General features: G+C 43.3%; 1 protein-coding gene across 3 annotated transcripts; it reads left to right on the top strand.

The window, feature by feature from the left end:
- LOC311099697 (cytotoxic granule associated RNA binding protein TIA1) lies at positions 1-26761 on the top strand (the record flags this gene model as incomplete). 3 transcript variants are annotated; one of them, XM_084140430.1, is made up of 12 exons in its annotated part: positions 1-231; positions 8917-9013; positions 9724-9822; positions 11376-11430; positions 11625-11712; positions 12903-12978; positions 13153-13261; positions 13399-13494; positions 20254-20338; positions 20465-20615; positions 24779-24924; positions 25141-26761. In XM_084140430.1, exons 1-12 carry the CDS (start codon positions 203-205, stop codon positions 25277-25279), a joined length of 1170 nt encoding a protein of 389 aa, XP_083996556.1. In that variant the 5' UTR covers positions 1-202. The 3 variants fall into 3 exon arrangements, with proteins under 3 accessions (XP_083996556.1, XP_083996555.1, XP_083996557.1); XM_084140429.1 differs by having other exon boundaries at positions 24776-24924; XM_084140431.1 differs by lacking the exon at positions 25141-26761 and having other exon boundaries at positions 24779-24928.

Below are 26761 nucleotides of genomic sequence, written 5' to 3'. Positions count from 1 at the left end.
CGGCCATCTTGTGTCGCCTTTCCATTGTTCATTAAAGTTAACAGGGGTGGCGGAGCTATTTACTGCGCATAATTTTTTGGGGGGCTATTGTTCAGTTGACATCAGCAAAATAGGGGAAAGGAGCAAGAATCCAAGGTCATCATAGAATACGACACACGTGGACTTTTCGCTCAGGGTTCGATCTCACACTCCGTCGGAAAATATGATGGACGACGAACAACCCAAGACCCTGTATGTATGATTAGCCGCAAGCTAACTATCCGACTGACCGTTTCTTTCAAGTATAATGTAGCGGTGCATGTATCGCTCTTGTACGTGTCAATTGCATTTTCATAATATGTGGTCCGTAATAATCGTGTCAGTCAGTTCTCCACCCCCTGTTTTCTAGTTGTGAGCCAGCCAACTGGGGATTTGATGAAAATGTCAGCTAGCTAACGTTACCAACTAACTAGCCGCACTGGCTAGCAGGCTAGCTAGGTAACATGTCAAACGTGTCCATTTTTTAGACAAAGGCACTGTTTTGTTGCGAACACTGTTGCGACTGCATAATAATTTCGAAAGCCACCTTTAGATTTCAGCATTTATTGATATTGCGATGTTCTTATTCGCCTATGGGAGTTAATTGAGAATTATTTTGTATATTTTGGTAATATCAGCTATTCGAGAATGACTAACATGCTGCTAACTATCTTGCTTGCTAACTAACCCTTGTCGGCAGCGGAGCAATGCTGTTGTCATCAGCCTGATACTTTTCTACACCGGTGTCCATACTCTAGTTATAATATATGTGAAATCATAACCTACCTGCTAACGGGTTGGCTAACTAACTACAATCTAACTAGCGACACTGCTCGGCATTCATCAGTGTTATGTTGGTTTGCTAACTTGCCGTCCATACCGCTACAAATCTGAGATTCAATTTGGGTTTGTTAGTCTGTCGCAGTGTCGGTGTTGTTACTACGACACTGGCCATGTATGATAGCTAATGCACATAGCTAGCTAACGTTAGTTAGTTAAGGAAAATATTGAATGTAATGGAATGTGAAAGCGTGGCCTAGTCTTGTCGGATGCCGAGTTTCAGTTTCTGGGGCCTAGGCGCCTACTAGCTCAAGGAAATTCTAACCGTGAATGTTACTGTATCAATGTGTGTTGCTTCTTCTAGCAGCAGACATAAACTCACAGTAACATAATCTCAGTTGTGACAATGTTACAAATAATATGTAACGTTACAGTAGCTGTAAAAGACGGTGGGGTGTTTACTGTTTTCAAGCAGCCCAGCTAACTTTACTTCACTGTTTTTCTTCTTTGTATGGCGCATCCCTGTCTTGGTTTCAGTTTCACCTCAGTTGGCTTCTTCATGTGGCCGCTGTGGTTATACCGTGCCTCGCTTGGGCTAGTATCCATTTTAAAACTCCCAATATCCCAAATGGGTAAATATATTTTTGAAAACATCCCCATTGATTTAAACAACACTTTACGTACATGTTTGCCCATAGAATACGTTTTCAGAAAGTCGATTTTTGGACCTGTGTGCCAAAACATTCAGGAGGTAAAGGTGCTCAAAGTTGACACTTTGCATACCATACCATGAGACATCTATGGAAGCCTGTTCCCACCACCCCAAACAATTAATCAGACTGAGTTATGAGATAATAAGTAGGGCTGGGTGATATTTTGAATGAATGTTTTAGTGGAATGTGCCAAATGCCTGTATCACAAGAAACACATGTTTTTATGAGTGTTCTGTCTTTTTGGTCTCCTTCGCTCCTTCTGTGCTGTGTGCTCTGTGCACTTTCCCACTCACACACAGACACCAAGCCCCTCCACCTGTCACTCACAACAACAAACAACGAAAGATAACTTCTTCCTCTCTGACAACAAGCAATTTAAACTTGCTATTTGTATTTGAGGTTTGATCCAACAGAATCGGTCATATGGACACCGAAACGCTTAGATACATTATTTTACTGTAATAGACGAGAACTTAACCTTTCTAACGAAACCCTTTTTATGTCTCAACTCCCAAAATGTAGAACAGAGCAGACCCTACTAAAACTAGAGTATCAATGAACATGATTGTGGAAAAGTTATGCTCAGTTCTTTCGCTCTAGGCATTGCGGTACCATGTACCACCAGCAGCATTTTAGCCACAGACTTATGTGCTAGCAGTCTATTCTGCAATGAGCATAAAAATACATTTATATAAGGAATTGGAAACTAGTTTTCATTCTGAGAAATATGCATTTTATTATCCAGGTAGGCCACTTTATTTCAATATCTAAACAAAGTGAACAGACCATGTTGTTCAAACAGTTGGAGACAGACAGGAGGGTGTATTCATAACAGTTCAACTGTTCTACCTTGTTAGCAAGCAAATATATCCAAGTTGGCTAGATTTGAAATATAAAGTTTAGCAAGCTACTCACTAGCATGTGGGCTTGTGCTTGGGAGATTGTTTATGAAAGCAAGATCAGTGATTATTGCCAAAAATGCAGGTTAAACTATTTTGGTAAAATAATTAAAGTATTAGTCGGTCTTATGATTGTGGAAGGCTTATATTTAGCTTAGGTATAATTTTACAAGCCCTGAATTCATTAGATTATTCATGGCTGTTTGAAATGCAGTGTATTGACCTTTTTTAAATTGTGCAACAAAGCTTATTTCAAATCAAATCAAATGTTATTGGTCACATGCGCCGAATACAACAGGTGCAGACATTACAGTGAAATGCTTACTTACAGCCCTTAACCAACAGTGCATTTATTTTAAACAAAAAAAGTAAGAATAAAACAACAACAAAAAAAGTGTTGAGAAAAAAAGAGCAGAAGTAAAATAAAGTGACAGTAGGGAGGCTATATATACAGGGGGGTACCGTTGCAGAGTCAATGTGCGGGGGCACCGGCTAGTTGAGGTAGTTGAGGTAATATGTACATGTGGGTAGAGTTAAAGTGACTATGCATAAATACTTAACAGAGTAGCAGCAGCGTAAAAAGGATGGGGTGGGGGGGCAGTGCAAATAGTCCGGGTAGCCATGATTAGCTGTTCAGGAGTCTTATGGCTTGGGGGTAGAAGCTGTTGAGAAGTCTTTTGGACCTAGACTTGGCACTCCGGTACCGCTTGCCGTGCGGTAGCAGAGAGAACAGTCTATGACTAGGGTGGCTGGAGTCTTTGACAATTTTGAGGGCCTTCCTCTGACACCGCCTGGTATAGAGGTCCTGGATGGCAGGAAGCTTTGCCCCAGTGATGTACTGGGCCGTACGCACTACCCTCTGTAGTGCCTTGCGGTCGGAGGCCAAGCAGTTGCCATACCAGGCGGTGATGCAACCAGTCAGGATGCTCTCGATGGTGCAGCTGTAGAATTTTTTGAGGATCTGAGGACCCATGCCAAATCTTTTTAGTCTCCTGAGGGGGAATAGGCTTTGTCGTGCCCTCTTCACGACTGTCTTGGTGTGTTTGGACCATGATAGTTCGTTGGTGATGTGGACACCAAGGAACTTGAAGCTCTCAACCTGTTCCACTACAGCCCCGTCGATGAGAATGGGGGCGTGCTCAGTCCTCTTTTTTTTTTCCTGTAGTCCACAATCATCTCCTTTGTCTTGGTCACGTTGAGGGAGAGGTTGTTGTCCTGGCACCACACGGCCAGATCTCTGACCTCCTCCCTATAGGCTGTCTCATCGTTGTCGGTGATCAGGCCTACCACTGTTGTGTCGTCGGCAAACTTAATGATGGTGTTGGAGTCGTGCCTGGCCATGCAGTCATGGGTGAACAGAGAGTATAGGAGGGGACTGAGCACGCACCCCAGAGGGGCCCCCGTGTTGAGGATCAGTGTGGCAGATGTGTCGTTACCTCTCACGTAGGTGTTCCTCTTGTCCAGGTGGGAAAGGGCAGTGTGGAGTGCGATAGAGATTGCATCATCTGTGGATCTGTTGGGGCGGTATGCAAATTGGAGTGGGTCTAGGGTTTCTGGGATAATGCTGTTGATGTGAGCCATGACCAGTCTTTCAAAGCACTTCATGGCTACAGACGTCAGTGCTACGGGTCGGTAGTCATTTAGGCAGGTTATCTTAGAGTCCTTGGGCACGGGGACTATGGTGGTCTGCTTGAAACATGTTGGTATTACAGACTCAGTCAGGGACATGTTGAAAATGTCAGTGAAGACACTTGCCAGTTGGTCAGCACATGCTCGGAGTACACGTCCTGGTAATCCGTCTGGCCCTGCGGCCTTGTGAATGTTGACCTGCTTAAAAGTCTTACTCACATCGGCTACGGAGAGCGTGATCACATAGTCATCCGGAACAGCTGGTGCTCTCATGCATGCTTCAGTGTTGCTTGCCTCGAAGTGAGCATAGAAGTGGTTTAGCTCGTCTGGTAGGCTTGTGTCACTGGGCAGCTCGCGGCTGTGCTTCCCTTTGTAGTCTGTAATAGTTTTCAAGCCCTGCCACATCCGACGAGCGTCAGAGCCAGTGTAGTATGATTCAATCTTAGACCTGTATTGACTCTTTGCCTGTTTGATGGTTCGTCGGAGGTCATAGCGGGATTTCTTATAAGAGTCCCGTTCCTTGAAAGCGGCAGCTCTACCCTTTAGCTCAGTGCGGATGTTTCCTGTAATCCATGGCTTCTGGTTGGGGTATGTACGTACGGTCACTGTGGGGACGACATCATCGATGCACTTATTGATGAAGCCAGTGACTGATGTGGTGTACTCCTCAATGCTGTCTGAAGAATCCCGGAACATGTTCCAGTCTGTGCTAGCAAAACAGTCCTGTAGCTTAGCATCTGCGTCAAAAAGAAGTTATTTAGATAACTTTTTAAAAATCTAGATTTACAGTGCATTCAGAAAGTATTTAGACCCCTTTACTTTTTCCACATTTTGTTACAATATAGCCTTATTCTAAAATTGATTAAAGAAAAAATGTTCCTCATCAATCTACACACAATACCCCATAATGGCAAAGCGAAAACAGGTTTTTAGAAATGTTTGCTAATTTATAAAAATAAATAAAAACGCAATACCTTATTTACATAAGTATTCAGACCCTTTGCTATGAGACTCGAAATGGAGCTCAGGTGCATCCGGTTTCCATTGATCATCCTTGAGATGTTTCTACAACTTGGAGTCCACCTGTGGTAAATTCAATTGATTGGACATGCTTTGGAAAGGCACACACCTGTCTATGTAAGGTCCCACAGTTGACAGTGCATGTCAGAGCAAAAACCAAGCCAATAGGTCGAAGGAATTGTCTGTAGAGCTCCGAGACAGGATTGGGTCGGGGCACAGATCTGGGGAAGGGTACGAAAAAATTTCTGCAGCATTGAAGGTGTCCAATAACACAGTGACCTCCATCATTCTTAAATGGAAGAAGTTTGGAACCACCAAGACTCTTCCTAGAGCTGGCCGCCTGGCCAAACTCAGCAATCAGGGGGGGAAGGGCCTTGGTCAGGGAGGTGACCAAGAACCCGATGGTCACTCTGACGGAGCTCCAGAGTTCCTCTGTGGACATTTTTCTTCCAGAAGCACAACCATCTCTGCAGCACTCCACCAATCAGGCATCTATGGTATCTATGGTAGAGTGGCCTGTCGGAAGCCACTCCTCAGTAAAAGGTACATGACAGCCCGCTTGGAGTTTGCTAAAAGACACCTAAAGGACTCTCAGACCATGAGAAACAAGATTATCTTGTCTGATGAAACCAAGATTGAGCTCTTTGGCCTGAATGCCATTTGTCACTTCTGGAGGAAATCACTACGGTGAAGCATGGTGGTGGCAGCATCATGCTGTGGGGATGTTTTTCAGTGGCAGGGACTGGGAGACTAGTCAGGAACAAGGGAAAGATGAATGGAGCAAAGTACAGAGATCATTGATGAAAACCTGCTCCAGAGCGCTCAGGATCTCAGACTGGGACAAAGGTTCACCTTCTAACAGGACAACGACCCTAAGCACACAGCCAAGACAACGCATGAGTGGCTTCGGGACAAGTCTCTGAATGTCCTTGAGTGGCCTGGTCAGAGTCTGGACTTGAACCCGATCGAATATCTATGGAGAGAGCTGTGCTGCGACGCTCCCCATCCAACCTGACAAAGCTTGAGAGGATCTGCAGAGAAGAATGGGAGAAACTCTCCAAATACAGGTGTGCCAAGCTTGTAGCGTCATACCCAAGAAGACTAGAGGCTGTAATCGCTGCCAAAGGTTCTTCAACAAAGTACTGAGTAAAGGGACTGAATACTTATGTAAAATGTGATATTTCAGTTATTATTTTGATAGATTTGCAATATTCTAAAAACCGTTTTTTGCTTTGTCATCATGGGGTATTGTGTGTAGATTGATGAGGGGGAAAACTATTTAATCAATTTTAGAATTAGGCTGTAACATAACAAAATGTGGAAAAAGTCAAGGGCTCTGAACACTTTCCGAATGCACTGTATATGTTGAATCGCCCATATCATCCAGCCCTAATAGTAAGTCATACTTGAGATATGTAAGCCATTATTATGAGACATGTAAGTCTGGATCATGGACATCGAATAATCCTGCAGAGCTACCCCTTTTTAAAGGGGCAATCTGGGATTCAAACAATAACAAAGCAATTTCCCTGCTACTTTTTTGGTGAACAGCTGAGGAGTGGGACAGGAGAAATGTAACCATTCTCAAATACATAGACACAAGGACTCTCGCATATGGATGCAAGGACTGACAATCCATGAGATCGAAATTATAATTTTAACCATGTTTTGAATCCGTTTTAAAAAGGGCAATCTGGTATTGGTACATACATTTTTGGACTTTAAAATTATTCATATAGCCATTGATTCTTGAACTTAGAAATGCCTCATGAGCAACGGTCTTACCCCATCAGAACCCAAAATATAATCTTGTTCTACTCCATTGTTTGTAAACAATGTAATTGTAAACAAATACTGTATATCTTCAAAACATGGTTAAAACTATCATTTTGATGTCATGGATGGTCAGTACTTGCATCCATATGTGAGAGTCCTTGCATCTATGTATTTGAGTGGTTACATTTCTCCTGCCCCATTCTTAGTGGCGGGAAAAATGCTTTGTTTGAATCCCAGATTGCCACTTTAAAAGGGGCCGACCTGCAGGACTATTCAATGTCCGTAATCTAGAATTACTTACTATCTCATGATAATGACATACTATCTCATAATTATGACTTGCTTATCTCATAATGACTTAGTAACTCATAATTATGATATAGTATCTCATAACTCCTAGTCATAAAAAATAATAATAATTTGGTGGTGGGAATGGGCTTCCATACATCCATGTCTTACATTTACATCATTTAGCAGACGCTCTTATCCAGAGCGACTTACAAATTGGTGCATTCAACTTATGATAGCCAGTGGGACAACCACCTTTAAAAAAATGTTTTATGGGGGGTGGGGGAAGAAGGATTACTTTGTAGAAAGTCTTCATCACTGGAACGAAACGGGTGGGTTTGATATCATTTAAAAGCTTACAAACAGTTGTCAAACTATTTTATTTCTTTAAAGAATGTATTGTATAAGAATAGATTTTTACACCTTTAATGTCAATTATCTAAAAACGCGTAAACCAGGGCTCTACGCTGATGTTTTTTTACAAGGTGCACGTGTGCGCCTAAGTTGGCAAATGTAGGCACATACAAAGATGTAGTTTTTCTAGGCACACTGGTGCTCCTAAATAAAAATTCCAGGTCACACAGCAAAATATTTAGGCACATATGTGAGTAAAATGGTCGCACTGTAAAGCCCTGTAAACTCCACAAATGTTTTATTCATATTTGTATGTGCTGTAGTGTAGCTGAGAGACCATATTTCACATCTGAGGTTTTTGTGTTGTGCCCGCCATCGGTTGAGACACAACATGCTCTTGAATACAGTGGGTGTCATTTCAATCATAGAAATATAATTTATAGAATGGACCTATCCCTTCAGACCACTGTCATTTAGCTGGTACACAATTGAAATGTTATTGAAATGAACTTCTAATTACTACCACAAAGATGGCCGCCGGTCCACCCACCCTCGAATGTCAACTTAAATGGTCATGTCTATTCTATGATCTATATTTCTATGATTTCAATAGGTTTCCTATAGAAGATTAATAGTATAATTTAAAACAGATATTCCGATTCAAGTCAACATTCTCTGATGTGTGGACCTCCAACCGTCTTTGTGGTACCATTTTTGAAAGTTGACGTTTCAATTTATTATCAGCCAAAACATGACACCCACCCTGTATTCAAGAGCATGTTGTCTCAACCGATGGCGTGCACATCACAAAAACGTCACCTGTAAAATTGGGTCTAAGCTACAAATGTTTTTAGATAATTGAGGTTAAATTACAATGTTAATTAAACATTGTTTTCCAGAAATTATAAAATAGTTTGATAACCCTGTTTGTAAGCTTTTAAATGATACCAATCTCAACCGTTTCTCTTTTCCAGTGATGAAGACATGCAAAATGTGGGGTATGCAAAATGGTCAACTTTGAGCACCTTTATCTCTTGAATGTTTTGGCATTCAGGTCCAAAAAGTCACTTTCTGAGCACTTCTACAATCAGCAAATATGTATGCAAGGTTTTGCTCAAAAGGGGTGCTGTTTAAGTGATTGACTTCAAATGGATTTACTCAATGTAAAACTGAATCAGTCAATTCAACTTCTTCCTAATTGTTAGCTGTGAGGTAGAATACTGTGGGTTAAACAGTTCAGCCCAAAATAACAAACAATTCCAGACGGTTTCATACCTCAGTAACATTGTGGATGGTGGTAAACTATCCCTTTAAATCCAGGTGTTCTTAACCACATTTCCATGTCTATTTATTGTCAGCTATGTGGAGCATCTGTGTGTCTTGTATTTGCTGAGCTGAGCCCAGGGTGTCCATGCTGATGTGTTGGCACTGTGCTGCAGGTATGTGGGGAACCTGTCCCGGGATGTGACCGAAGCCCTCATCATGCAGCTGTTCGGCCAGATCGGACCCTGCAAGAGCTGTAAAATGATAGTAGATGTGAGTCAAAATCAACCTTCCTATTGTCTAGGAATGAACCTTCTCCAATCAGATTCCCATTTGATTCTACTCAGAGTTACTTAACACTGCGCCGTTTTCAGTTAGAACAAACCAGAGAAACGTAAAGAAAAAAGGCATTATGATGTGACTCGTTGAGGGGATTACCTCTGCTTAAAAAATAAATAAAGCTATTGTTTTGTGCCATCTGAACGTTGACCATGACTGTGGGCCTATTCAGTGGTCTGCAACACATAGAATATTGCAGAATGTAATGTATAGAGCCTATAGAAAAGCAAACATGCCCACACAATTCCCTGTTGAACATGACAGAGAGGGACGTCTGTCCTACACAATACTGCTTTATCTGGTACCCCACAGAGTGAGCCCCAGGACTGAGTAGCCCAATACGACAACAGCTTTGACCAATATTAGCCAGGAGCCTGTTTAAGAACACATTGTACTGTTGTGAGTCTTACCTCTGGGATTGATTAATATTGAGATTCTGAGTCTGTCACGCTAAATAGAAGAAAGACTTGTTGTTTGGCCAATCTCTTAATAATGATGATGATGGATTTTAGTTTATATAGGCTAGCTTACCATGGTTTACATTGTAAGGAGGGAGACTCAACTAGGCCTACATTTTACAATGGTAGGATGAAATGCCCAGTTCTGATGTTAAAGTCCCTGTTCTTGTCCCTGTCCCCCTCCAGACGGCAGGTAATGACCCCTACTGCTTTGTGGAGTTCTACGAACACAGGCACGCTGCCGCGTCACTCGCAGCCATGAACGGTCGTAAAATAATGGGTAAGGTAAGCTATCGTATCTACAGGGTGAGTCGGCTTGGGGAGGTTTGGCCAAAAGACAGGAGGAAGGAATTGAAGCCAAGTTCAAATCAACCCCTAGCCGTTATCCCTAGACACTTGACTTGATGTAGGTCTGGAAATATCGCATGGGTGCAAGCAATATGGCAGACCTATTAGAAGTTTCTAGGGGAAGGGGCTTGGGGTTGATTTGGGACAGAGGCTCATTGACTGGGTATCACATTGCATCATGGGTATCACACTGCATCATGTTGTCAGTTCAACCTCAACAGTTCACATTAAACATCAGTAAGTATGACATGAATGGAAAGGGTTTCCTCATTGATCAATAATACCACAACACCAGAAGAAAGTTTTGTACGTGCTTAGGCTATATTTGAATGGGTGGCAGCATGCCTTCCAACGATAGGCTACTAAGGTCTTCACCCCATAATCTAGCTGTCTCCATTCCTCAAAAGTGGTTGAGTGTTAGATAAGACTACATATTCCGTAGATGGCGTTCTATATACATTAGGAACACACTGCAGGCCCCAATCTCTAATTAATGGGGACGTTTGACACTGTCATTTGACTGAATTAGATGGTGCCATTTGTTTGGGTTTGAAGCCTGCAGATGTCTCAATGGAAGTAAAATGTCTTGTTCCTTTGGCCTGAGGGGAAATGCTGAATGAACGAGCGTGGAGGAGGGATTGCACTTGAATTCAAACACTGTATGAAACACCTGTTGATAAGATGTTATGGATACCCAAAAAATGTTTCAGGTTATTTAACTACAAAATGTAGCTAGCGATTTAGGATTCTGTGCCATTTACCTGACCCTGCCATCCCAAATTGGGTGTAGTTAATAGGTTCTTCTCATCCGCTGTCCAGACGTTCTGTGGTCGGAGTTCTCTCTTAATCCTATTGGTAGACAAAGCCTCTGGACATCACCCATGTAAACAGGTTCATGCTCAGAAGAGAAGACTTGTCATAGCCAATTAGAATTGGCAGCATGTCCCATGACTTTAAACCTGGTTGGGTTGTGTAATCTTTCAAAGTAGTGTCCCCCATTGACCTGTTTCAAATAACACTCCTCTACTTCTACCCTACCACCCTTATTATTATGATTATTATTGTTCTTGTGTACAATGTGTTATTTTGTAAAAAACCCTTTGCATAAAGAATCCAAATAATAACTATACTATATCTCTAAAGACACATTCAGTTGAAAATATTTTATCCTCAACAGGTAATGAAGGACCATTTGAGGAGTAATACAAGTTCGTAAAATTCACTTGTTTGTAAGTCCCTTGTTATTTGGACCTTTTTTACTTTTAGACGTTTTGTTCCAAATTTGATTGATTAGACGGTGAGACTGAATTGTGACATAGTCTGAGTGTGAGCAGGCTTTCCCTCTATTATTGTGTGACTACAACAAGCCCTCTAATCGGCAAACAGACAGACTCGTGTGGTGTCCAAGTAAGGCTCGCTTTTCACCCCTATTTCCATCCCTCTCTCTCTATCTATCTCTCTCTCTTTCTCTCTATCTCTCTCTTCTTCAGGAGGTCAAAGTGAACTGGGCCACAACCCCTAGCAGCCAGAAGAAAGACACAAGCAGTGAGTACTATCTCCCTTAATATTTTGGCATGCACCGTACCTAACTGTGTTAAAGGAGTAGTGCCTAGACTGTGTATGGTGCATTCAGAGCACATTTCTGTTATCAAGAATATTCCAAGAATTGTTAGCATTGGTGTCTAAATGAGTTGACTATAAAAAACGTATTATATATATATGATTCTGTCTGTGTTCAGATCACTTCCACGTTTTCGTTGGAGACCTCAGTCCTGAAATCACCACGGATGACATCAAAGCTGCTTTTGCACCCTTTGGGCGGATATCGTGAGTGTTCTCTCTGTTTCTCCTGACCCCAGTTATTATCTCTGTTATGCTTATTCAAAACACTACAAAGATATGTTCCTTCAATTGTGAATGTATTGATTGAACAGAAGAGAATAAGCTGTACTCACAGCATTCATCCTTGACTTCGGCGATGTCATTTACAAAATAGCCTCCAACACTACTCAGCAAATTGGATGTAGTCTATCACAGTGCCATCCGTTTTGTCACCAAAGCCCCATATACTACCCACCACTGTGACCTGTACGCGCTTGTTGGCTGGTCCTCACTACATATTCGCCGCCAAACCCACTGGCTCCAGGTCATCTATAAATCACTGCTATGCAAATCCCCGCCTTATCTTAGCTCATTGGTCACCATAGCAACACCCACCCGTAGTATGCGCTCCAGCAGGTATATCTCACTGGTCATCCCCAAAGCCAACACCTCCTTTGGCCGCCATTCCTTCCAGTTCTCTGCTGCCAATGACTGGAACGAACTGCAAGAATCTCTGAAGCTGGAGACTCTTATCTCCCTCATTAACTTTAAGCATCAGTTGTCAGAGCACCTTACCGATCACTGCACCTGTACACAGCCCATCTGAAATTAGCCCACCCAACTACCTCATCCCCATATTGTTATTTATTTTGCTCATTTGCACCCCAGTATCTCTATTTGCACATCATCTCTTGCACATCTATCATTCCAGTGTTAATACTAATTGTAATTATTTTGCACTATGGCCTATTTATTACCTTACCTCCATAACTTGCTACATTTGCACACACTGTATATATATTTTCTGTTGTATTTTTTTGACTTTGTTTTGTTTTACCCCAAATGTAACTCTGTTTTTTATCGCACTGCTTTGCTTTATCTTGGCCAGGTCGCAGTTGTAAATGAGAACTTGTTCTCAACAGGCTTACCTGGTTAAATAAAGGTTAAATAAAATAAATAAATAAAAATCTGTCATATGTTCTCTACAGATCTGTTTTGGGTATGTCTGTCAATAAGCAAATATTCACAACAGAAATTCTTAGAATCCTACTTATCAAGTGCTTTACAGCAACGTGAGCCGAAACCTCCTTGGACAGGATACGCCCCCTAGAAACACTGCTCCATAGGATGGATTCAGTGGCCGGAGGCTACAACTTGCTATTGTCTTGCTAACAGTAGTCTTTGTCTGTTCACAGAGATGCCCGGGTGGTGAAAGACATGGCTACTGGCAAATCTAAAGGCTATGGCTTTGTGTCCTTCTTCAACAAATGGGTGAGTGTCCATTCCTTTGTCTCCCCCCTCAGACAACACAGCGCAATGTTTAGACAAGCAAATTCCACCCTGTAGTTCATTAACTACTTTGGTGTAGATAAGGTTTAAATTCTAGGTTATACCGTGATTAATAAAGTGTGTGGATATTGGAACTGACTGACTGTGTGTGTGTAGGATGCGGAGAATGCCATCCAACAGATGGGAGGTCAGTGGTTGGGAGGAAGGCAGATCAGGACCAACTGGGCTACCAGGAAGCCCCCTGCACCCAAAGCCACCTACGAGAGTGAGTACACATACACACACTGCTCCAAAGAATGACTCGCACACACCTGCTGGCATTAGATACAAAAAAGATTGCCGCAACCTATTTTCTCATTCATGTTTTAAATCAACCTTCTGTTCCTCCCCCCTGTGGAGCAGCGAACACAAAGCACCTGTCGTTTGAGGAGGTTGTGAACCAGTCCAGCCCCAGCAACTGTACAGTCTACTGTGGAGGAGTCTCTGCAGGGCTTACAGGTATATAACGACCACCCTCTCTCTATATAACTACCACCCTCTCTCTATATAACTACCACCCTCTCTCTATATAACGACCACCCTCTCTCTATATAACGACCACCCTCTCTCTATATAACTACCACCCTCTCTCTATATAACGACCACCCTCTCTCTATATAACGACCACCCTCTCTCTATATAACGACCACCCTCTCTCTATATAACGACCACCCTCTCTCTATATAACTACCACCCTCTCTCTATATAACGACCACCCTCTCTCTATATAACTACCACCCTCTCTCTATATAACTACCCCCTCTCTTTATAACTACCCCAGGGTTTCCGTTAGGAAAATGGACAATGTGACCAAATGCCAAAATGCAATTCATGGGAAAAAGGGAAAAATACCATTCTAAACAGCGCACCTGATGCAAGCGGTATATGACCGAGATGAAAATCTCAGTTAGAAACTTAGAAAGAGGGTGAATCTAAAAATGCAACAACTAGGATGGGTTGCTAATATGACTAGGATTGTGCATTTGGCTTCTGGACAATGAAAGAAAGTTGATATGACAACCAATAGAACTGGAGAAAAATGGCGTATGAGGAAGTCTTTCATAGGCAGCGAGCGTGGCAAAAGGCCTAGCTGATTATTGAGTTGCGGCTGTCAGTTAAAAGCATCTAAAATATGTGTGACGGTAACGTGTCTTGAGTATAATTGAAAATGTTGAGACAAGGAGAAGGGGAGGGGTTTGTGGCGAATATAGCCTATAGGCGTCTCTCTCCAGTATGCATGCGCTCTGCTCTCCAGACTCCACTCAGTTTTCCCGCCAATTCTTGCGGATTTATTGTTTCATGTGAATTGTTTGCCCTGTGTTTGTTTATTTTGATAAATTCCCCCATTACATTCACTACATGACCAAAAGTATGTGGACACCCCTTCAAATTAGTGGATTCGGCTATTTCAGCCACACCTGTTTGCTGACAGGTGTATAAAATCGAGCACACAGCCATGCAATCTCCATAGACAAACATTGGCAGTAGAATGGCCCATACGGAAAAGCTCAGTGACTTTCAACGTGGCACCGTCATAGGATGCCACCTTTCCAACAAGTCAGTTCGTCAAATTCCAGCCCTGCTAGAGCTGCCCCGGTCAACTGTAAGCGCTGTTATTGTGAAGTGGAAACGACTAGGAGCAACAACTGCTCAGCCGCGAAGTGGTAGGCCACACAAGCTCACTGAACGGGACCGCCGAGTGCTGTAGCGCGTAAAAATCATCTGTCCTCGGTTGTAACACTCAATACCGAGTTCCAAACTGTCTCTGGAAGCAATGTCAGCACAATAACTGTTTGTTGGGAGCTTCATGAAATGGGTTTCCATGGCCGAGCAGCCGCACACAAGCCTAAGATCCCCATGCGCAATGCCAAGCGTCGGCTGGAGTGATGGACTCTAGAGCAGTGGAAACGCGTTCTCTGGAGTGATGAATCACGCTTCACCATCTGGCAGTCCGACGGACGAATCTGGGTTTGGCGGATACCAGGAGAACGCTACCTGCCTAAATTAGGGCTGTGTCGGTCACGAAATTTTGTGAGCCGGTGATTGTCAAGCAAATAACTGTCAGTCTCACGGTAATTGACCGTTTAATTAACAAACACATTTAGCATCTCCTGGCTTCCACACACATTTTAAAAAGTCTAATAAATCCATGTAATATAGCCTACATCTTCGCAATAAATCCATTATTTATTTAAGACAGGTCTAAAGAAGCATGACATTAAGAAGATGTAGTCTATTTCAGAAGAAATGAATAGCATATTCTGAGTTGTCCTGATCTGGCTATGCCATATGGCTGTGGGCTACACTAGTTAATTTAGCAGACAGGATTTGCTTATAATTCCGTGGCATTATTTTATAGTATGAAGAATACAATTGAACAAAGCTGAATAAAATAGAAAGGATATTTTCTCCAAATGATTTGAGGGAGTCTGCACATGCGGCTATTCTGTCTTGAGCAGTTAACAAAGAAATAGGTATGCCTATATGCTTAATTTAGAGTTATTAATGTAACTTTAGTTGTTCTACAAAGGTTGGGCTATAAGTTTTGATTTTTAAAACATTGTAAGGCTGCACAATGAGACTAATAATGATTTGAAAAAAGTTTCTTAAAAGGCATTTAGCTTTTTTTGCGCGGGCTGTACACACGCCAATAGTCTCTCATTCACATTTTGACAAGCACTTGATAATGCCTCGAATTTCATGGCTGCATCCCCTTTGTGGCCGTAATGCACCCTAAAATGTATGCACGCATGACTGTAAGTCGCTTTGGATAAAAGCATCTGCTAAATGGCATATTATTTGTATTATTATTTTTAAAAATCCTTGCCTTTTGCAGCCTGGAGTGCTGCGTTATGCCCTTGTCCCTGAGTTTGCTGCGCAATCCGAAGCGTCTCTCACTCACACAGCTCTCCGTAACGTGATCAGGTCTTTCTCACAGGCTACAAGTGAAGACGGACACATCGGGGACGCAACTGCGTGTGTCCTTATCCAATTCTGAGGTGCATATTGAAGATATTGGAAGAACTGTCCACATTTACTTTTCATCAGCCAACAAGATGAGTAGGCCTAACGAACAGCAAAAGCACTACCCTATGTCAATCTACTATCCCCCATAGTACAAAAGTCGACCTATTCTGTGCGAGAAATAAATAATCCAAACAGTTGTGGGATGCGATAGATCCCAAATTAATACAACCACTAGCATCCAAAAACATTTTTTATGTAATGAGCCTGATGCAACAGATCAGAACGTTTAGCTTAAAATGTTGATCAACTATTAGGCTATTTCTTCACATTCCAAATCAAATCAAATTTTATTGGTCACATGCGCCGAATACAACAGGTGCAGACATTACAGTGAAATGCTTACTTACAGCCCTTAACCAACAGTGCATTTATTTTAAACAAAAAAAGTAAGAATAAAACAACAACAAAAAAAGTGTTGAGAAAAAAAGAGCAGAAGTAAAATAAAGTGACAGTAGGGAGGCTATATATACAGTAAAATAAAGTGACAGTAGGGAGGCTATATATACAGGGGGGTACCGTTGCAGAGTCAATGTGCGGGGGGCACCGGCTAGTTGAGGTAGTTGAGGTAATATGTACATATGGGTAGAGTTAAAGTGACTATGCATAAATACTTAAGAGTAGCAGCAGCGTAAAAAGGATGGGGTGGGGGGGCAGTGCAAATAGTCCGGGTAGCCATGATTAGCTGTTCAGGAGTCTTATGGCTTGGGGGTAGAAGCTGTTGAGAAGTCTTTTGGACCTAGACTTGGCACTCCGGTACCGCTTGCCGTGCGGTAGCAGAGAGAACAGTCTATGACTAGGGTGGCTGGAGTCTTTGACAATTTTGAGGGCCTTCCTCTGACACCGCCTGGTATAGAGGTCCTGGATGGCAGGGAGCTTTGCCCCAGTGATGTACTGGGCCGTACGCACTACCCTCTGTAGTGCCTTGCGGTCAGAGGCCAAGCAGTTGCCATACCAGGCGGTGATGCAACCAGTCAGGATGCTCTCGATGGTGCAGCTGTAGAATTTTTTGAGGATCTGAGGACCCATGCCAAATCTTTTTAGTCTCCTGAGGGGGAATAGGCTTTGTCGTGCCCTCTTCACGACTGTCTTGGTGTGTTTGGACCATGATAGTTCGTTGGTGATGTGGACACCAAGGAACTTGAAGCTCTCAACCTGTTCCACTACAGCCCCGTCGATGAGAATGGGGGCGTGCTCAGTCCTCTTTTTTTTCCCTGTAGTCCACAATCATCTCCTTTGTCTTGGTCACGTTGAGGGAGAGGTTGTTGTCCTGGCACCACACGGCCAGATCTCTGACCTCCTCCCTATAGGCTGTCTCATCGTTGTCGGTGATCAGGCCTACCACTGTTGTGTCGTCGGCAAACTTAATGATGGTGTTGGAGTCGTGCCTGGCCATGCAGTCATGGGTGGACAGAGAGTACAGGAGGGGACTGAGCACGCACCCCTGAGGGGCCCCCGTGTTGAGGATCAGTGTGGCAGATGTGTTGTTACCTACCCTTACCACCTGGGGGCGGCCCGTCAGGAAGTCCAGGATCCAGTTGCAGAGGGAGGTGTTTAGTCCCAGGATCCTTAGCTTAGTGATGAGCTTAGAGGGCACTATGGTGTTGAATGCTGAGCTGTAGTCAATGAATAGCATTCTCACGTAGGTGTTCCTCTTGTCCAGGTGGGAAAGGGCAGTGTGGAGTGCAATAGAGATTGCATCATCTGTGGATCTGTTGGGGCGGTATGCAAATTGGAGTGGGTCTAGGGTTTCTGGGATTATGCTGTTGATGTGAGCCATGACCAGTCTTTCAAAGCACTTCATGGCTACAGACGTCAGTGCTACGGGTCGGTAGTCATTTAGGCAGGTTATCTTAGAGTTCTTGGGCACGGGGACTATGGTGGTCTGCTTGAAACATGTTGGTATTACAGACTCAGTCAGGGACATGTTGAAAATGTCAGTGAAGACACTTGCCAGTTGGTCAGCACATGCTCGGAGTACACGTCCTGGTAATCCGTCTGGCCCTGCGGCCTTGTGAATGTTGACCTGCTTAAAAGTCTTACTCACATCGGCTACGGAGAGCGTGATCACATAGTCGTCCGGAACAGCTGGTGCTCTCATGCATGCTTCAGTGTTGCTTGCCTCGAAGCGAGCATAGAAGTGGTTTAGCTCGTCTGGTAGGCTTGTGTCACTGGGCAGCTCGCGGCTGTGCTTCCCTTTGTAGTCTGTAAATTATAAGCGCAGCAATGCGCACATGGTAGTAGGCTATAAGCGTGAATGTTCCATTAGCGGAAAATAGCATTATCCAAAGTGACCGCCAATTAAATTATGCATGTTATGCTTTTATTATAAAGGTGCATTTTTACGGTGAAAATGATCTTCAAACTTGAAACTCACACGCTGCTTATATATGCTAGTTAGGCTCTATACCCCTTGTAAAGGGGGTTAATGTGCTTAGTTTTTAAGAAGGTATTTGGCCACTTAAGTTGTGATACAAACCTTATTAAAACATAGGCCTATGGGCTAGGCTACATGAGGTGTGCAACTATGATTCGAACAAGTAGCTAAAAAAGGCATTGTTTCTAATGCTGGGCATCATTCACAAGTGATAATATATAATTCACAAGTGATAGGCTAAAATTGTCACCCATCAGACTGTTCTTGATTTAATGTTGTCTTTACATATACAAAATAATATATGTGTGGCATTCGTTCTGACTTAGAGTGGACCATTATCATGCACCGGTATTGAAACAGGGGCAGCGGGAAAAAATACATGTCATCTATGCACTTAAATAGGGAATGGAAGACTCTTTTCCCCGTGATTTTCGAAAACATTTGCATTGATGTCAGAGTGATTATAGGGACAATAGGGTGCTGAGTACCAGGCAGTTAGCAAGTTTGGTAGGCTAATAATGAGCAGCATCAGAGCTTGGAGAACTTGGAATTTGACTGCCTTCATTACTCGTGACCGCCGGTGTGGCGGTGATACGGTCACCGCAACAGCCCTAGCCCCAATGCATAGTGCCAACTGTAAAGTTTGGTGGAGGAGGAATAATGGTCTGGAGTTGTTTTTCATGGTTCGGGCTAGGCCCCTTAGTTCCAGTGAAGGGAAATCTTAACGCTACAGCATACAATTACATTCTAGACGATTCTATGCTTCCAACTTTGTGGCAACAGTTTGGGGAAGGCCCTTTCCTGTTTCAGCATGACAATGCCCCCGTGCACAAAGCGAGGTCCATACAGAAATGGTTTGTCGAGATCGATGTGGAAGATCTTGACTGGCCTGCACAGAGCCCTGACCTCAACCCCATCGAACACCTTTGGGATGAATTGGAACGCAGACTGCGAGCCAGGCCTAATCGCCCAACATCAGTGCCCGACCTCACTAATGCTCTTGTGGCTGAATGGAAGCAAGTCCCCGCAGCAATGTTCCAAGTTGTTTGGAGTGCACCATGTGAACAATGAGCATGGGTCTGGTTTTTCATTACGCATAGAAGTAGCCTACCTGGCCTGCTGCGTGCAAATGTAGGATTTGGGAATGTTTGCGTTCTGATTTGTTTTAGTCACCATGTCCACCACTAATAAGCTGAGTTTCTCAGTCATTTTTTCTTCACCTCACACGGTAAGTAAACAACGTTTTTTTTTTTTACATCCATTGCGAATGATAGTTTAATAGTTCTTCACAGTAGGCCTATTTGAAAACTCTTTCCAACAATCTCCCCCTCGATAATCACCAAGCCTCGGTGTGAAAGAGCAAAATATCATGATCTGGTGATCCCATATTTCCAGTGTAAACGTCATAACATACCTTTCCCTTGTGCAAAAACCGCTGTCTGTTCTATTGATCAGCTTTGAGTTTTGTTAGCTAACGGAAACCCTGAACAACCCCCCTCTATATATAACTACCCCCTCTCTCTCTATATAACTATCCCTCTCCATATAACTACCCCTCTCTAAATAACAACCCCTCCCCTCTATACAACTACCCCTCTCTCTATATAACTACCCCTCTCTATACAACTACGCCTCTCTATATAAGTACCCCCCCTCTATATAACTACGTCTCTCTATAGAACTACTACCCTCTCTCTAGATAACTATCCTCCCTCTCTATATAACTACCCCCTTTATAACTGTTGTGTTAACAGTGATTGTGTTAATATAGGACTCACAGGTATATAACTACCCCTTCCTCTATTCCCCCACCTTAGAGCAACTGATGAGGCAGACCTTCACCCCCTTCGGTCAGATCATGGAGATCAGAGTTTTCCCAGACAAAGGCTACTCGTTTGTGAGGTAAGACCACAGACTGAGAGAGTGTGTTTGAGATCGACCCACATTGCAGTTGGACTGCACCGAGTCATTGCCATAGGAAGACTCATTCTCACCCTTGTCCCCCTCTCACACCTCTACCTGGTCTAGGTTCAACTCCCACGAGGGAGCGGCCCACGCCATTGTGTCAGTGAATGGGACGTCCATGGAGGGGCACGTGGTGAAGTGTTACTGGGGGAAGGAGACCACAGACATGGTCAGCCCCATGCAGCAGGTACAGGTGCCTCAGGTAACACCGCAGGTAACATCTCCCTTTCTCATACAACATCATTACTGTCTGTTATTACATATCTGTATATTGTATGGTATTATACAATATGTATGTTATATACACACATACATACAGTACTGTTCAAAAGTTTGGGGTCACTTAGAAATGTTATTTTGTTTTCGAAAGAAAAGCTATTTTGTTGTCCATTAAAATAACATCAAATTGATCAGAAATACAGTGTAGACATTGTTAATGTTGTAAATGGCTATTGTAGCTGGAAACTGCTGATTTTTAATGGAATATCTACATAGGCGTACAGAGGCACATTGTCAGCAACCATCAGTCCTGTGTTCCAATGGCACGTTGTGTTTGCTAATCCAAGTTTATCATTTTAAAAGGCTAATTGATCATTAGAAAACGCTTTTGCAATTATGTTAGCACAGCTGAAAGCTGTTGTGCTGATTTAAAGAAGCAATAAAACTGGCCTTGAAGGAAAGCAGCCAACAAGTGCTCAGCATATGTGGGAACTCCTTCAAGCCCGTTCAGGTGAAAAGAGCATTCCAGGTGAAGCTGGTTGAGAGAATGCCAAGAGTGTGCAAAGCGGTCATCAAGGCAAAGGGTGGCTATTTGAAGAATCTCAAATATATTTGGATTTGATTAACACTTTCTTGGTTACTAAATGATTCAATATGTTATTTCATAGTTTTGATGTATTCACTATTGTTCTACAATGTAAAAAATAAAGAACCTTTGAATGAGTAGCTGTATCCAAAGTTTTGACTGGTACTGTGTGTGTGTAATAAATAAATAAATAAATAAATAAATAAATAAATATATATATATATATATATATAACTGCTCAAAAAAATAAAGGGAACACTAAAATATCACATCCTAGATCTGAATGAATGAAATAATCTTATTAAATACGTTTTTCTTTACATAGTTGAATGTGCTGACAACAAAATCACACAAATTATCATTGGAAATCAAATGTATCAACCCATGGAGGTCTGGATTTGGAGTCACCCTCAAAATTAAAGTGGAAAACCACACTACAGGCTGATCCAACTTTGATGTAATGTCCTTAAAACGAGTCAAAATGAGGCTCAGTAGTGTGTGTGGCCTCCACGTGCCTGTATGACCTCCCTACAACGCCTGGGCATGCTCCTGATGAGGTGGCGGATGGTCTCCTGAGGGATCTCCTCCCAGACCTGGACTAAAGCATCCGCCAACTCCTGGACAGTCTGTGGTGCAACGTGGCGTTGGTGGATGGAGCGAGACATGATGTCCCAGATGTGCTCAATTGGATTCAGGTCTGGGGAATGGGCGGGCCAGTCCATAGCATCAATGCCTTCCTCTTGCAGGAACTGCTGACACTCCAGCCACATGAGGTCTAGCATTGTCTTGCATTAGGAGGAACCCAGGGCCAACCGCACCAGCATATGGTCTCACAAGGGGTCTGAGGATCTCATCTCGGTACCTAATGGCAGTCAGGCTACCTCTGGCGAGCACATGGAGGGCTGTGCGGCCCCCCAAAGAAATGCCACCTCACACCATGACTGACCCACCGCCAAACCGGTCATGCTGGAGGATGTTGCAGGCAGCAGAACGTTCTCCACGGCGTCTCCAGACTCGTCTGTCACGTGCTCAGTGTGAACCTGCTTTCATCTGTGAAGAGCACAGGGCGCCAGTGGGGAATTTGCCAATCTTGGTGTTCTCTGGCAAATGCCAAACGTACTGCACGGTGTTGGGCTGTAAGCACAACCCCCACCTGTGGACGTCGGGCCCTCATACCACCCTCATGGAGTCTGTTTCTGACCGTTTGAGCAGACACATGCACATTTGTGGCCTGCTGGAGGTCATTTTGCAGGGCTCTGGCAGTGCTCCCCCTGCTCCTCCTTGCACAAAGGCGGAGGTAGCAGTCCTGCTGCTGGGTTGTTGCCCTCCTACGGCCTCCTCCACGTCTCCTGATGTACTGGCCTGTCTCCTGGTAGCGCCTCCATGCTCTGAACACTATGCTGACAGACACAGCAAACCTTCTTGCCACAGCTCGCATTGATGTGCCATCCTGGATGAGCTGCACTACCTGAGCCACTTGTGTGGGTTGTAGACTTCGTCTCATGCTACCACTAGAGTGAAAGCACCGCCAGCATTCAAAAGTGACCAAAACATCAGCCAGGAAGCATAGGAACTGAGAAGTGGTCTGTGGTCACCACCTGCAAAACCAGTCCTTTATTGGGGGTGTCTTGCTAATTGCCTATAATTTCCACCTGTTGTCTATTCCATTTGCACAACAGCATGTGAAATGTATTGTCAATCAGTGTTGCTTCCTAAGTGGACAGTTTGATTTCACAGAAGTGTGATTGACTTGGAGTTACATTGTGTTGTTTGTGTTCCCTTTATTTTTTTGAGCAGTGTATATAATCAGTATCTCACAAATGTGAGTACACCCCTCACATTTTTGTAAATATTTGAGTAGATCTTTTCATGTGACAACACCGAAGAAATGACACTTTGCTACAATGTAAAGCTTGTATAACTGTGTAAATTTGCTGTCCCCTCAAAATAACACAACACACAGCCATTAATGTCTAAATCGCTGGCAACAAAAGTGAGTACACCCCTAAGTGAAAATGTCCAAATTGGGCCCAAAGTGTCAATATTTTGTGTGGCCACCATCATTTTCCAGCACTGCCTTAACCCTCTTGGGCATGGAGTTCACCAGAGCTTCACAGGTTGCCACTGGAGTCCTCTTCCACTCCTCCATGACGACATCACAGAGCTGGTGGATGTTAGAGACCGTGCACTCCTCCACCTACCGTTTGAGGATGCCCCACAGATGCTCAATAGGGTTTAGGTCTGGAGACATGCTTGGCCAGTCATCACCTTTACCCTCAGCTTCTTTAGAAAGGCAGTGGTCGTCTTGGAGGTGTGTTTGGGGTCGTTATCATGTTGGAATATTGCCCTGCGGCCCAGTCTCCGAAGGGAGGGGATCATGCTCTGCTTCAGTATGTCACAGTACATGTTGGCATTCATGGTTCCCTCAATGAACTGTAGCTCCCCAGTGCCGGCAGCACTCATGCAGCCCCAGACCATGACACTCCCACCACCATGTTTGACTGTAGGCAAGACACACTTGTCTTTGTACTCCTCACCTGGTTGCCGCCACACACACTTGACTCCATCTGAACCAAATAAGTTTATCTTGGTCTCATCAGACCACAGTACATGGTTCCAGTAATCCATGTCCTTAGTCTGCTTGTCTTCAGCAAACTGTTTGCGGGCTTTCTTGTGCATCATATTTAGAAGAGGCTTCCTTCTGGGACGACAGCCATGCAGACCAATTTGATGCAGTGTGCGGCGTATGGTCTGAGCACTGACAGGCTGACCCCCCACCCCTTCAACCTCTGCAGCAATGCTGGCAGCACTCATACGTCTATTTCCCAAAGACAACTTCTGGAATGACGCTGAGCACGTTCACTCAACTTCTTTGGTCGACCATGGCGAGGCCTGTTCTGAGTGGAACCTGTCCTGTTAAACCGCTGTATGGTCTTGGCCACCGTGCTGCAGCTCAGTTTCAGGGTCTTGGCAATCTTCTTATAGCCCAGGCCATCTTTATGTAGAGCAACATTTTTTTTTTTTTTTTCAGATCCTCAGAGTTCTTTGCCATGAGGTGCCATGTTGAACTTCCAGTGACCAGTATGAGGGAGTGTGAGAGCGATGACACCAAATTTAACACACCTGCTCCCCATTCACACCTGAGACCTTGTAACACTAACAAGTCACATGACACCAAGGAGGGAAAATGACTAATTGGGCCCAATTTGGACATTTTCACTTAGGGGTGTACTCACTTTTGTTGCCAGCGGTTTAGACATGAATGGCTGTGTGTTGAGTTATTTTGAGGGGACAGCAAATGTACACTGTTATACAAGCTGTACATTCACTACTCTGCATTGTAGCAAAGTGTCATTTCTTCAGTGTTGTCACATGAAAAGATATACTCAAATATTTACAAAAATGTGAGGTGTGTACTCACTTTTGTGAGATACTGTATATATGCGCTCAGTTTTCGAGGGCTTGAGATAGCATGCCCACTTTCCTGTGTTAATGGACAATTTCTAAGGGAAACAGAAAAACATAGTTGATCCATGACACTGTTTGATCCCTAAGTGTTGTCTCCGCAGCAGAACAAAATGAGCTTTGCAGCGCAGCCCTACAGCCAGTATGCCCAGTGGTACGGTAACGCCCAGCAGATTGGCCAATACGTGCCCAGCGGGTGGCAGGTGCCCACCTACGGAGTCTACGGACAGGCCTGGAACCAGCAGGGCTTCAAGTGAGCGCTCATGAACTACTGAAGAGAACAGTGTTGGAATGAAATGCAGCCCTTAAAGATCAGTCTTCTTCTTGTTCATGTCTCTTTCTCTCCATCCCTCTCCTTCCTTATCTTTACACTCCTGCCCTCTAACCATTTCGGATTTACGTCTTCTTTCTCTCCCCATTCTTCACCTGTCCTCTAACCTCTTGTCTGTGTGTCTGTGTGTGTGTGTAGTCATTTACAGGCGGGTGCAGGGTGGACGGGTGTGGGAGCGGTGAGTAATGGCGGTGTGGTGGAGCCTGGACAGGGAGTCAACGGGACGGTGCTGGCCAACCAGTCGGGCATGGGCACCGCTGGCTACCACACCCACTGATCAGCGCTGGCCCGGTAGCCCAGCGTCGGTCTCCTACCCTCCACCACCACAGGGGGTGGACATGTGCCCCGTATTTTACAACATGATTAAGAACTCTATGGCGGGGATGTGTGATTCCACCTCTTCCTGTCCAGTCCCCCAACCTGGTTTTTACATGTAAGTTTAAAGGTGGCGTGGAGGAGGGAAAGCTTGTGTGTTATCCATCGGAGGTGGAGCGTTGCCCAGTCCTGGGATATAAGATACATTTGTGTATATATACCCATGCACACAAACACACACAGACACACACACCCACACACACCCTACAAAGGTCTTTGGCCCCGTGTCAGATTGACTGACTCAAGAATCAGAAAGGACTATGCCATTTTTAATTAAAAATAAATAAATTTAAATAAATAAAACATGATTAAAAAAACAGCAACTTCTTTTGGATTTGCTTTTTCTCGTTGGTTTGTTTAGAATGATTTCAACTGCTGATATCGTTAACAAGCTTTGCCTGTTTTGTTTTGTTTCGGGACTGTCATTTTAACTAAATGTTTATAGCAATGACACCATGGAATCATGTGAAATGTAAGAACCTTTTTTTGTGTTATGTTTATATATATATAAAAAAATGAATCAAATGGATGTCAACTGTTGTAATTTTTTTTTTCATGCTGTTTTCAATCTCAACTAAAAACCAATTGCAGGGATTACTGCCACTGTTTCTTTAAAAGGCAGACATATTGCACAATACTAATACTCTTGGTTACCTTTTCACACAATTTGATGTTACAAAAATTCTAGGTATTTTGAATTGTTTTGCATTCCACTTTTTTTCCTTTTGAAACGTTTTATTTTAGAAGGGCTTACATACGTACGTATACTGTTTTGTATGTAAATAACCAAACATTCTGTTAAACTGTTCTGACGCTGTATAAAGAGGGAAAAAAATAATGTTAATTATGGAAGCTTGCTTGCTTGCTTTTTTGACGGGCGGGCTGGGGTAAGGGATCGTTAACACTAGACATGGGCATATTAGCATCACTGTTTAATGCTGGTCCATGGAAATGTAGGGGACAGTGCAACATTTGATTCTTCCAGGGGCGTTGCTATGCAGTGAAAAATGATCTAGACTGAAAAGTAATGTAGACTTAAAGTTATTCTGTGTATAAAACCTAAATATTGAACTTTTTGCAGTTTATTTTTATTTTTATGACAAAGTAGTAAATAGTTATCAAATGTTACAAAAAAACTTGAACGTATCAGATTTTTGAACTGGTTCCCCCTATGGAGCAGTTTTAATAATACAGTCGGATGAGAACCCTTTTGTTGCCTTATTTTGAGTTAATTTCATTTTAACCAACCGATTTATCATAAACAGCTCATAAGGTCTGATATTTTCAGACCTTATGTTTTGAGGGGGTGTTTTGTGGGGGTTATGTTGATGCTACAACGTGTTCTTGCTTTTTCCCATTAAAATGCTGATGCGTATAAACACTG

Source organism: Coregonus lavaretus, assembly GCF_964263955.1.
Source record: "Coregonus lavaretus genome assembly, chromosome: 24".
NCBI classification, from domain to species: Eukaryota; Metazoa; Chordata; class Actinopteri; order Salmoniformes; family Salmonidae; genus Coregonus; species Coregonus lavaretus.
The sequence above is the reverse complement of the archived record's forward strand: the minus strand, read 5'-3'. Positions and strand labels throughout refer to the sequence as shown.